Source organism: Caretta caretta, chromosome 10 (assembly GCF_965140235.1).
Source record: "Caretta caretta isolate rCarCar2 chromosome 10, rCarCar1.hap1, whole genome shotgun sequence".
NCBI lineage: Eukaryota > Metazoa > Chordata > Testudines > Cheloniidae > Caretta > Caretta caretta.
In genome coordinates, this window is record NC_134215.1 from 78,845,870 (window position 1) to 78,858,538 (window position 12,669).

The 12,669-nt window shown below is 49.4% G+C and overlaps 1 protein-coding gene across 3 annotated transcripts in view; it reads right to left on the reverse strand.

Moving 5' to 3' along the window:
* The window catches only part of IGDCC4 (immunoglobulin superfamily DCC subclass member 4), a 194,108-nt gene that overhangs the window by 48,554 nt on the left and 132,885 nt on the right, over window positions 1-12,669 (reverse strand). For all 3 annotated transcript variants that reach the window (XM_048866842.2, XM_048866840.2, XM_075133220.1), the window contains 6 exons: window positions 12,241-12,396; window positions 11,343-11,753; window positions 9,184-9,348; window positions 7,030-7,167; window positions 4,932-5,102; window positions 3,951-4,184 (listed from right to left, as the gene is read on the reverse strand). In XM_048866842.2, the coding sequence (XP_048722799.2) occupies window positions 3,951-4,184; window positions 4,932-5,102; window positions 7,030-7,167; window positions 9,184-9,348; window positions 11,343-11,753; window positions 12,241-12,396 (1,275 nt within the window). The remainder of the gene's footprint in view (window positions 1-3,950; window positions 4,185-4,931; window positions 5,103-7,029; window positions 7,168-9,183; window positions 9,349-11,342; window positions 11,754-12,240; window positions 12,397-12,669) is intronic.

A 12,669-nucleotide genomic window follows, 5' to 3' on the forward strand; every position in this document is an offset into this window, starting at 1 on the left:
TGTAATTGCTAACACCCTCTCCAGGCTACGAGTAGACACAGCTGTAAAGCGATTCTAGACGGGGAAAGTTTATTTAGTGGTGACATAAGTTAGCCTCCCAGGTCCTATATATTGACTGTTAAACCATCCATAATATATGTGAGGTGTGTAAATCAAGCTAGCAAGCACACTCAGACTGCTGTTTCAACAGCTGGCCTTTGTCAACAAAGCAAAATGCTGCACTACATGGGGCCAGATCCTCAGCTGGCAAAAATCAGCACAACTGCATTGACTTCAAGGGAATTATGCTGATTTTACACTAGCTGAAGATCAGTCCCATAGAGCCCTATATATTGTACCTCTGAGCCTAGTAATTAACCAACTAGTTACAGAATGAGACAATTACAAGGGTGAGCCATGGGGCAAAGAAGGGAAACCGTCTAAGTAGGAGAGTCCTATTTCAAGAGTACTCGTGGCATGTCGGATTTCTTATCAGTTGGTTAATTAACTAATTACTCTAGTCAGATACTATACAGATAGTCTATTGTAGTAAATGGTTACAAGCACCTTGTTAGCTAAGGTTGTCCTTCAGATCTGATTGCGGCTTATTATCCCAGCTGTGACTCAGACTCATTCTCTGACCACCAGCTCTGAACCTTTTTGCCTCAATTTTTCTCCTCTGTAAAATGGGGAAAATAATACCAACCTGAGAGCAGTGTGGTGAGGATTAACTCACGGCTGTATTTTAATCTGGAGCAGACATCTCATGTGCTTTTTAACCTTAAGTAACAAACACACTTGGCTGCATTAGAGATGCATCTTACATACACTGTATGTAAGAGAGAAGTATGATTGCTCACAGCTCCAGTATGAAACTGGAGAAAAGCCTGTTGAGAGCCTTTGGGTTAAGTTTAGACGCGAGAGCAACAAGGGTGATGTCATGGTGGGCATGTGCTACAGACCACCAGACCAGGACGGGGAGGCTTTCTTCGGACAACTAACAGAAGTTTCCAGATCACAGGCCCTGGTTCTCATGGGGGACTTCAACCACCCTGACATCTGCTGGGAGAGCAAAACAGCAGTGCACAGACAATCCAGGAAGTTTTTGGAGAGTGTTGGGGACAACTTCCTGGTGCAAGTGCTGGAGGAACCAACTAGGGGCCATGCTACTTTTGACCTGCTGCTCACAAACAGGGAAGAATTGGTAGGGGAAGTAGAAGTGGGTGGCAACCTAGGCAGCAGTGACCATGAAATGGTCGTGTTCAGGATCCTGACAAAAGGAAGAAAGGAGAGCAGCAGAATACAGACCCTGGACTTTAGAAAAGCAGACTTTGACTCCCTCAGGGAACCGATGGGCAGGATCCCCTGGGAGGCTAATGAGGGGGAAAGGAGTCCAGGCGAGCTGGCTGTATTTTAAAGAAGCCTTATTGAGGGTGCAGGAACAAACCATCCCAATGTGCAGAAATAATAGCAAGTACGGCAGGCCACCACCTTAGCTTAACAGAGAAATCGTCGGTGAACTTAAACACAAAAAGGAATCTTACAAGAAGTAGAAACTTGGTCAGATGAATCGGGAGGAGTATAAAGATATTGCTCGAACATGCAGGGGTGTCATCAGGAAGGCCAAAGCACACCTGGAGTTGCAGCTAGCAAGGGATGTGAAGGGTAATAAGAAGAGTTTCCACAGGTATGTTAGCAACAAGAATGTGGTCAGGGAAAGTGTGGGACCCTTACTGAATGGGGGAGGCAACCTAGTGACAGAGGATGTGGAAAAAGCTGAAGTATTCAATGCTTTTTTTGCCTCGGTCTTCACAGACAAGGTCAGCTCCCAGACTGCTGCACTGGGCAGCACAGTATGGGGAGGAGGTGAGCAGCCCTCAGTGGTGAAAGAACAGGTTAAGGACTGTTTAGAAAAGCTGGACGTGCACAAGTCCATGGGTCCGGATCTATTGCATCCGAGGGTGCTGAGGGAGTTGGCTGATGTGATTGCAGAGCCACTGGCCATTATCTTTGAAAACTCGTGGTGATCGGGGGAGGTCCCGGTCGATTGGAAAAAGGAAAATATAGTGCCCAACTTTAAAAAAAGGAAGAAGGAGGATCCTGGGAACTACAGACTGGTCAGCCTCACCTCAGGCCCTGGAAAAATCATGGAGCAGGTCCTCAAGGAATCCATTTTGAAGCACTTGGAGGAGAGGAAGGTGATCAGGAACAGTCAGCGTGGATTCACCAAGGGCAAGTCATGCCTGACCAACCTGATTGCCTTCTGTGATGTGATAACTGCCTCTGTGGACATGGGAAAAGCGGTGGACATGATATACCTTGACTTTAGCAAAGCTTTTGATACGGTCTCCCACAGTATTCTTGTCAGCAAGTTAAAGAAGTATGGGCTGGATGAATGGACTATAAGGTGGATGGAAAGTTGGCTAGATCGTCAGGCTCAACGGGTAGTGATCAATGGCTCAATGTCTAGTTGGCAGCTGGTATCAAGCAGAGTGCCCCAGGGGTTGGTCCTGGCGCTGGTTTTGTTCAAAATCTTCATTATGATCAGGAGGATGAGCGTGGATTGCACTCTCAGTGAATGTGCAGATGACACCAAGCTGGAGGGAGAGGTTGATATGCTAGAGGGTAGGGATAGGGTCCAGAGTGACCTAGACAAATTGGAGGATTGGGCCAAAAGAAATCTGATGAGGTTCAACAAGGACAAGTGAAGAGTCCTGCACTTAGGAAGAAAGAATCCCATGCACCGCTACAGGCTGGGGACTGACTGGCTAAGCAGCAGTTCTGCAGAAAAGGACCTGGGGATTACAGTGGACGAGAAGCTGGATATGAGTCAGCAGTGTGCCCTCGTTGCCAAGAAGGCTAATGGCATTTTGGGCTGCATTAGTAGGAGCATTGCCAGTAGATTGAGGGAAGTGATTATTCCCCTCTATTCAGCACTGGTAAGGCTACATCTGGAGTATTGCATTCAGTTTTGGGCCTTCCACTACAGAAAGGATGTGGACAAATTGGAGAGAGTTCAGCGGAGGGCAACAAAAATGATTAGGGGGCTGGAGCACATGACTTATGAGGAGAGGCTGAGGGAACTGGGGTTATTTAGTCTGCAGAAGAGAAGAGTGAGGGGGAATTTGACAGCAGCCTTCAATTACCTGAAGCGGTGTTCCAAAGAGGATGGAGCTGGGCTGTTCTCAGTGGTGGCAGATGACAAAACAAGGAGCAATGGTCTCAAGTTGCAGTGGGGGAGGTCTAGGTTGGATATTGGAAAAACGTTTTCACTAGGAGGGTGGTGAAGCACTGGAATAGGTTCCCTACGGAGGTGGTGGAATCTCCATCCTTAGAAGTTTTTAAGGCCCGGCTTGACATAGCCCTGGCTGGGATGATTTAGTTGGGGATTGGTCCCGCTTTGAGCAGTGGGTTGGACTAGATGACCTCCTGAGGTCCCTTCCAACCCTCATCTTCTATGATTCTATGAGAGGTTCTTAGAAATATGTAGGTGGGGACAGATGATTGTTGTGACCTGAGTTTTGAGATACGAACGTAGGATACACCAACCATTTCAATCTGTGCTTCACCAGATATTATTTAATCACGGATTAGAGAATAATCTGTCACTACATTAGCTTTCAGGAGTTTCTGCATTTTAATATTTACTATTATGAAAATAATTTAGCACTCGGATCCTGCACTGACAGGTGGTCTCACAAGTACCTGAACGAGACAGAGGTTAATTTCTGCCCCCTAAATTCTCAGTACACTCATCCCTGCAATAGTTAGGCTAAAGACTTAACAGTGGGAGGACCTTTAGAAGTCAGGTACATTCAGCAGACTCTGTAAGATGCAATGGTACAGCTGAAGGGCTTGCAGCCAAAGAACTTTGCCCCTTCTTAGAAGTTCTTGATCACGACCTCCTTGCACTGCAAGGTGGAACCACGGTGCCAGTACATGTTGGTAAGAAGTAGACTTAACCAGCTAACCTAGTCGAGTTAACTCATACTGCTTCATTTTCTTCTTTAGCTTTATGGGCCCCACATCCCAGCTCTCCTCTTCCGTGCCATCAGAGGGGTTTTCGTCACTTGACTCTTCTGTGCCCACTTCCCGGTAGTACAGCTTGTAGCCTGAAATCTGGGCGTGGTTGGCTGGGGGTTGCCAAGTGACCAGGAGGGATTCCATTTTCGCTCGGACCTTTAATTCTGTCGGGGCAAATGGAACTAGAAAAACAAGAGGAAAGAAACCCACATTTCAGCAACTCCTCGGTGTTTCCTTCCTTTGCTAAGGGGCTTCCTTCTCTCCACCCCTGAAGGACAGGCAGGGTCTGTCCCAGTGAGGGGACATGCCCCTGATGTGGCAGAGAGGAGCGGTCACAATTCTGTCACTGCATGGGCCAACCAGATAAACACAGAATAACAGAACTGATGTTCATCTACATAGCAAGGGGGTGCAGTCTAGCAGGCAGAACTGGTGATTGGGAGCTACTGTGGTGGGGTGGAGTTTACCTGCCCTATTTTGAGTTAGCTACAGCACCACCTTTACGGCTGCTGTCTGTTGGCTCTGCGTTCATTTTGGTATGTTAATTTTGTCAACCCACTTCCAGACATGTCCACACTCATTTTTCATCAGCCCTTGCTTATAACCTGCAGCCTGAGGAAGATCTGGGAGGTGGTGGGGAGAAGGACCCATCACCAACACACCCAGCAGCAAGGGACAGGGGAAAGCATTCTGGTTTCCTACACTAAATGGAAACCTAGGGAAGGGGTTCTGGTGTGGCTGGGACCTAGTGCTACAATTCCCTAGTGTAGACACAACCTTATGTGAGGTTGGGTAAGCCGTATAGTCTAACTGCCTCAGCTTCCCCATCTGTGAAATGGGGATCATGGTATTGACCTCCCACCCTCATGGCGGTGCTACAAGCCCCAGCGAAGAGAAAGGAGCTATGCCACGCACGCCACGCCCCCTACCGTGTGTTTGGTTGTCCTTGTCAGGAGTACGGTGCTGCGTCCACTCCGACGGGGCCCCATACCCTGCACTGGTGCTGGCCGCAATGCGCACTTTGTAGACTTTATTGGGATGGAGAGACTCAAGGGTGATTTGCGTCTCATTTGCACCCACCTCGGTGGAGGAGATCTGATCTGCCAGAGCCAAGGAAACCCCAGTTAGACTTCTTTATTCCAATCCGAGTGAATTCGCCCCTGTGCCGAGGGCCAGCAGAGCGAGATCCGGGCTACAAATAAGCTGAGGTGAGACTTGCATGGTGCACTGTGCTGGCCTTCGGCCCAGAGGCAAACTTCCCTCCATGTCACATTGTCACGTAACAGCGCGATGATGATTTATAACTAGAGACGGGCCAAAACTGGAATCGTGATTCAGCAATCCCTTTCCGGCTTCGATTCTGGGTCACATTCAGAACAGGAAGGGGTCTGTTCTCCCCACTGAACACACACAATTCCAGTCTGGATACAGCAGGAATCGTGAGACAGCGTGAAGCTGGCAGAAATCTCACGAGAACAGCTGATGGAGTGAAATTTCCACCCTTCTAGATGGTGGACATCTCAATACCTTGGGCCAAAATCTCAGAAGAGCCCCTACTGAGATTTTGGTGCCATCAAATCTGCAGCCAAATGCTAGCCTGAATTAACTGATATGAACCAAGAACCTACCCCTGACTCATGGCATTTCAAATCCAGCCTAAATCTAATCCAAACCCAGACCCAAATTTGAACACTGCCTCCTCAGATCATCTCTGTTATAAGGTACGTTCAGCTAAAGATTTAAACAGAGCCTGGTGGGAGATTTCCATTGGAGCTGCAAAGATCAGCCTTGCTAGAGATTCAAACAGTGGCCCTATGGTTAATGTAAAGGTCACGTTTAAACGATTCACCCTGTTTGAGCTCCTGTGGGAATTTTGCCCCAGTTCTTTAACATTAAGACTGCGTCTACACTGCAGGTGGGAGGTGTGTTTCCAGGCGCAGGTAGACAAACGTGTGCTCCAGCTAGTGCACTAACAGCAGCCGTGTGGAAGCTGCAGGTCTGGCGGCAGCTCAGGCTGGCCGCCCGAATCCAAGCACGCCCGATCCCCTGGCCCTGAGCTCAGGTGGCTAACCCGAGCTGACAGCTGTGCTGCAAAAGTCACACGGCTATTTTTAGCGCGCTAGCTCGAGCTGAGCTAGCGCAGGACTGTCTATCCGCCCTGGGAATCCCACCTCCCAGCTGCAGTGCGGATACACCTTAAACAACCCCACATCACCCCCGTGGTGCACATGTTTCAAACGCTTCCCACTGACTCATCGGGTTGGGTGCAACCGCTTTTAGGCGCCGAGAATAAACCCAAGAACCAGGTGTCACGGTGCAGAACAGAAATACAGCTCAAACCCGTCACTGTCACATTCCCAATCCCCTCCCTACATCCTGGAGGTGACCAGCTGCAGAGCTAGGAAAGCTTTAGGGGTTGGGACGCCGGCACCGATGAGAAAGTGCCCATGTCCCCACTGAAGGGTTAGTGTACTGGCTAACAATATAATAAAACCAGATAAAGCCGAAACCTGGCAAATGTGGTTACATGGGCTTGCCGGGATACCGGTTTTATTTTGACACAATGATCTGATTTATTACAATTACAATTCATCGAATGCTCTTCCCCATCTACCCCTATAATCATTACACCCCTTTCAAAACACATAAAACACCAGGGACAGCCAGAAGTTGTTACCCTCTGGTGGTTATTTGGTGGCCCGGGTGAAATGCAATCCTCAGTCCAGTTCCCATGTGCAATGGCAGAGCTCAGCGGAGGGTGGCCACAGAATGGGCGCTGGGGAGTGAATTCCTGTCTAACCCTTTCAGGGGAGGTTTGAGGCACATCAGTGGGGCAGTATGGGGACACCTGCAGGGCTGGTCTCTATGCTGTATGGATATGGATAAACAAAGGCCTCTGGGTCCTAAAGGTTTTCAGCCCAGCACCTTTTGCCAGCATTAACCATACACACAATACATTTCTGAGAACTGCAATAACGCACTGAATGCGCCAATCTCTGCTTCTCACTGAGCACATTTCCTCCTCACCTTCCTTGAGGGTGCAGTAGTCAATTTTATATTTTGTTATCTTCCCATTGCTCAGCTCCGGAGGGAGAGGCAGCCACGTCACTCTGATGTCGGCCGGGGTTGTACTTGACAGAGACAGCTGAGGAGCAGCACTGGGAACTGGGGCAAAAGCAACGAACAGATGAGACATCTCCTCAGTCCAAAACCAAGAGCAACAAGCTGCTTCAACAAGAGGCGCAACTGGGGATTAGCTCCACTTGGGAGCATGTATGTCTGAACCAAGGGGCTTCAGAGGTTCAGGGATTGGCTTTGGGATTGCCCAAGCTGACCCATTCCTCTGGGCAGGTGAACCTTGGGTGTCCTCGGTCCTGAAAGTATTGTCCCTGCAGAGCATACAATCGTAACTGCTGGGGGCATGCTGACACTCCATGCCCTGTGTTGAGTCTCACATACTTAATGCCTGTGATTGGACCACAACAGCTTCCACTTCTGTCTTTGCCCCACTAGCATTTCAATGTCTCATTACCTGTTTGCTTCCAGAATTTAAACACAGATATCCTAAGGACGCTCAGAAATGCTCCCTGTTCCACTAAGGATTTGGGAGTTTGCTTTAGACAGGCCTATCTGCTTTCAGTTTTTTGCCATGGAAACAGAGAGATTTAATGCCACAGGGGATGGCTCAAGGATCTAAGCATCAGGTTTGAAAAACAAGTCTCCCTAGAACCACAGATCTGTATTCCAGGCAGCTGTTCATACTTCCGAGGCAGATTGTAACAGGGAGTTCACCCCATGCCAGCCCTGACGGGATTATGGTGGCTCAGAAGGGGCCAATTAACCTTCTACCGCACCGGGGGGAGAGTCAGGATTGATTGAAAAAGTCTAACTGAAGATGAAGACCAGCTGGGCAGGAGCAGGCTGGGCTTGTATAAGCCAGGAAGTGGAGAGCTGCAGGAAGAGAGTCTACAGTCATACTCTGGGCAGAGAGAGGTGGAAACCCAGGGGGAGGTGAATGCCCTGGGATCCTGTCCCAGACGGAAGGGGTTCACCCAGGGGTGGTATGGGGAAGAAAGCCTGTGGAAGGCAAAGCAGGAAGAAGCCCAGGGACAGAGCAGCAAGAGTTGAGACTGTGTAGACCTTGGATGCTGATGATAGGGTCCCTGAGTGGTCACCTGGAGTAGTGGGTGGGCCCAGGTTTCCTTAGCAGCCACTGGGGAAGTGGCACAGACTGGTAATTGGCACGGAAGACTGAGACAGTGTATGGACAGTTGGTCCGGAGGGACTTCGGGACCGCGGCGGGGGAAGGCTATAAAGTGACCCATCTGGAGGGCTGAGTCATGAAGAGCGAGTGCTGTGAAGTAATGGAGGAGAGGCCACTTCAGCAACGGAATGACTGATGGAAAGGGGCACTAGACTGTATGAGACATAATCCCCAGACCCGGCCACAAGGGGGCGCCCCCAGCAGTGACTGTACCCCATTACACAGGCATCCTGCAGTTTACTATGTGGGTGAATTTCAGATTAAACTTTACAAGTCATGTATGGACATTACAGATCCCATAACAGAAGGGCTTTGCCTGGTATGTGGCCAAAATTTCCCCTTAATGCCACTGTCCTATGGCATGTTATGGGCTAGTTGGCAGTGCCCTCCAGCCCCTGTGCGGCTGCATTTTGGCAGTGTTCTGTATATACTGTTTAAGAAACGCTTTGGAACACTTGGAATGAAAGGTGATATAAATGCAAAATATAATCTTTTAATAGACTTGACTGCAGGCCTGACCCCAGTTAATGGGAGTCTTTCCGTTTGCTTCAGTGGTCTTTGGATCAAGTCCACATGGAGCAAAATCACTGTTACCTAAGTAAAAATCCAGACCGGCTGAATTCACTTCAAGTAATGGTGCCTGTGTGTCAACTGAACCAGGATCAGAAGACAGCAGGATAATATCTAATGTCTGTTGCTGCCCATGCAGATCACTATTCCCCACTCTCTGAAGAAAAAAAAAAAGCTTCAATAAATATCCAGTCGCAACAGGCCACCTTCGCAGCGCGTCTGGATTTCTGCAAGCTGACACCATGCTCTGGAGGGTGTCTTGTGACGTCTCCATTTGTGAAGCGTAACGATTTCTTGATCGCTGGATAATACTTTCAGACACACCCGTGCACGTCTACTCAACGCACCATCCTCCAGGGTCCGCATGATAATGGAAGAGGACGTCCGACTGGCTCCTAGCTGGGAGTATGCAACCATGTAGAAAACATAATTGGTATTGGGTTCCAGGTCTTTCACTTGAAGCTCAGTGGTATCATTATTGACAGCAAATTGGTATTCTACATTATCAGTTCCTAGAGACAATGCAAAAACCCATCATCAGTACAACCAGCAGGAAGCAAGACACTGGTCAAGTCCAAAATCAGCTCTTCCACAAGACCTACAAACTGTAACTTTCCCTCTTTGAAACCATTATGGCATACCCCTTGTCCTCCCTCTGTCACCCTCTCCCGTCATGTTCTGGCAAATCTTAACTTAGACACTGAGCTCGTCGGGCAGGGACATTAGATGCCTACGTGTGAGCGTTTTAGCCAAAGTTAAGCACCTAAATCCATACTAAGGCACCTAAATAAGCAGCCTGATTTCACGTGAGCTCTTGCTTCCCACCGACATCCGCAGACGTGGGAGATTCTCAGCTCAATTCTCTGAAAGTCAGACCCCTGATTCAGATTGTAGATGTAGACACCTACCGTCTAGGCACCCAACTTTGACCGTTTTAGTCACTGTCATTGCCCCTTGGCACCAAGCGTCTTTCTGGTGTTTTGTACATTCACTGATCATAATTAAGGCTACGCTTTAGTCACGGACGTTGTGGGAGTCACAGACTCCGTGACTTCCAGCGACCTCCGTGACTTCAGCCTGCGGTGGTTGGGAGCTGCAGGGTTCCCCGCTGCCTGTGGAGGCAGGGAGCTGTGGGGTACCGCTGCAGCAGGCGGTGGGGTACCCTGCAGTTTCCATCCACCACAGGTGGTGGGGGAACCCCCAAGCTCCTGGCCGTCCCTGGGGAACCCCCGAGCTCCTGGCTGCCCCGGGCAGCGGGGAACCCCTGGAGCTGCCCGTGGGGGAGGAACCCAACAGCTTCTGGCCCCCACAAGCAGTGGGGGCCCCCAGAGCTGCAAGCGGCTCCTAGCCCTGTGCAGCTGCCCCACTTCAGGCAGTGTGGGGACCCGCAGATCTCCATTTTGTCAGGGATATTTTTAGTAAAAGTCACGGACAGGTCACGGCTCCCATGAATTTTTCTTTTTTTGCCCGTGACCTGTCCGTGACTTTTACTAAAAATATCAGTGACAAATCTTAGCCTTAATCATAATAAGTGTACATAAAATCAAAAGGACAGCAGTGTCATACGGGAATAAAGACTAACGGAAAAGTTTTCAGCAGTGTCTACATCAATGGGATTTAAGCTCCTAAATCACCAAGGGTAAAATTTTTCAGAAGTGTCCTGATGAGCACACTACAGATGTTCACCTACTCTTCTTTCAGTTTTTCACAGCTATCCAGAAGACGGAATAGTGATTTGGAAGGTAGGAAACTACTTAGTCTGGCTGGGATCCCAGATTAGAATCCCAGCATGGTTATTTCTTCATTGTATCTGTGGGATGCACCAAGGCCTGTTTCGAACATGCATTCCCCAGAGATGCTCAAGGTCAAATTTTCATCCCAGGCTTCCACTTTTGCATGGCCAAGTCTGTTCATGCAACTGATTGCATCACAAAAGTGGCCACTTGCATGCACAGAATGGGGAGATGGGCACCCAACTGCCCAATATGCATGTGCAAAACTGGTAAGTGCAATGAATTGCACGTGCAAAATTGGGTAAGAAGAGGCAGAGGTGGTCTTAAGGCTTCAAACCCTTAGCTCTGTCCCATTAATATAACAACAGCCTTAACAATCATTGGGGGGGCGGGGTCTGAGGTGCAGCTCTGCCATACAAACTGAGCTTCCAAAAAAATCCTAGGGTAAAGTGCTCTGAAACCCCACTGACTCACTAGATTTCTCTGACCCTAGTGGGGAGAAGTCAATAGTATGAGAGGCAGGTTCTCTGAGGAGGCCCTGCAAATACCACACTACAGCTGCCTGAACTCCCAGGCTAAGCACACCCAGCTTGATCACACCCTGTCTGACATGATAACACGCGAACAGCCGCTCCTGTCCATGCACGATGTAGTTAAAAAATAAAGAAGGAAGCACAAGCCCACAAAGGGGACATGCAGCATGTGGATTCGTGTTATCACCGCTATTCTACGACGGTGGTGACAACCGAACTACGCAAACTGAGAGCACCTACCCACGGCCTTCTGATAATGCAGGGAAAAGCCAATGATCTGCTCGCTGTTGTACTCTGGACGCTCCCAGGACACTAAGACAGTGGTGCTGGACAGGGAGACGGCTGACACCTTCTTGGGAGCACTTGGCAAGCCCTCCCGCACAATGACCGAGAGCTTGGCCGTGGCACACGCCATCCCCAGCCTGTTCTCCGCCACGCACTGGTAATAGCCGGCGTCCTCAAGCCCGATCTGGTTGATCACCAGGCTGCCACTGCTCTGAATTTTCACCCGGCCATTGGACAGGACGGCCTCTCCGTTCTTCAGCCAGTGGATGACGGGGGCTGGCTCCCCTTCTGCTTTGCACACAAACCTGGCAGTGCTGGCCCGGGTGCGGGAAATGGTTTCGGGAGACTGGGAGATGCTGGGAGGTGCTGAAAGAACAGCAGAGAAAGGACGGTCAAAAAGAAAAAGCCAAGGCGAGCCCTTTCCTCCCAGGCCACATTAGGTCTGAAACAGCTCCAGGTGCATGGGAGGTTTGCCAGGCAAACTCTTGAGGCTTAATTGAGACTAGCCCCCAAAAAATCAGTATCAACTCCCTCCCTGTTCCTAGGCTGTTCTCCCCAGGGGCTTCCATAAGAGTGGAAGTTGGTCGCTTTCACAAGGGAACGCTGCAGAAAGAAAAAAAATGCTTCGGAAAGGAAAAAAAATTAAATGGTGGTAATAACGCCACTGAGAACTATTCCATGCTCGGACTGAATGATTGGGACCTGATGGCTTCCTTCTAATTACGTTCCCCTCTTAGACACAGCGAGGGAGCTGTGAGCATCCCTTCTAGGGGGGCCTCTGGATGTGATTCTAGGGGGAAAGCAATTATCCGGGGTGGTACTTACATCTGAAACGTTTATTCTGTCAACTCACCAAGGACGCTGAGCTCAGCCGCAGCTGTAACAAACTGCCGGGTCTGGGGTTTGTTCGCCCGACAGACGTACACGCCAGAGTGATGGGGCTGGGCCTGAGGAATTAGGAGGTTGGTCCGGCCTAACACAATCACGTCCATGGAAATAGGCTTCCCGTCTGCGGAGCACAAAAACACACACCATGGGTGTAAAGCCTACATTAGGGATCCCACTCAGACACCAGGGGTTCCAGACTTTAACTAATAACCATCATGAAAAGTTCAATTCCTAGCTCTGCCGCTGTACATGGCCTTGAGCAAGTCACTTGGTCTCTCTGGGCCTCAGTTTCCTATTGTAAAATGGGGATAAATAGCATTTTTTTTCTCACCCATTCTTTGTCCATCTTGATTATTTAGGCGGGAAGCAATTTGAGATAAGGACAATCTCTTAC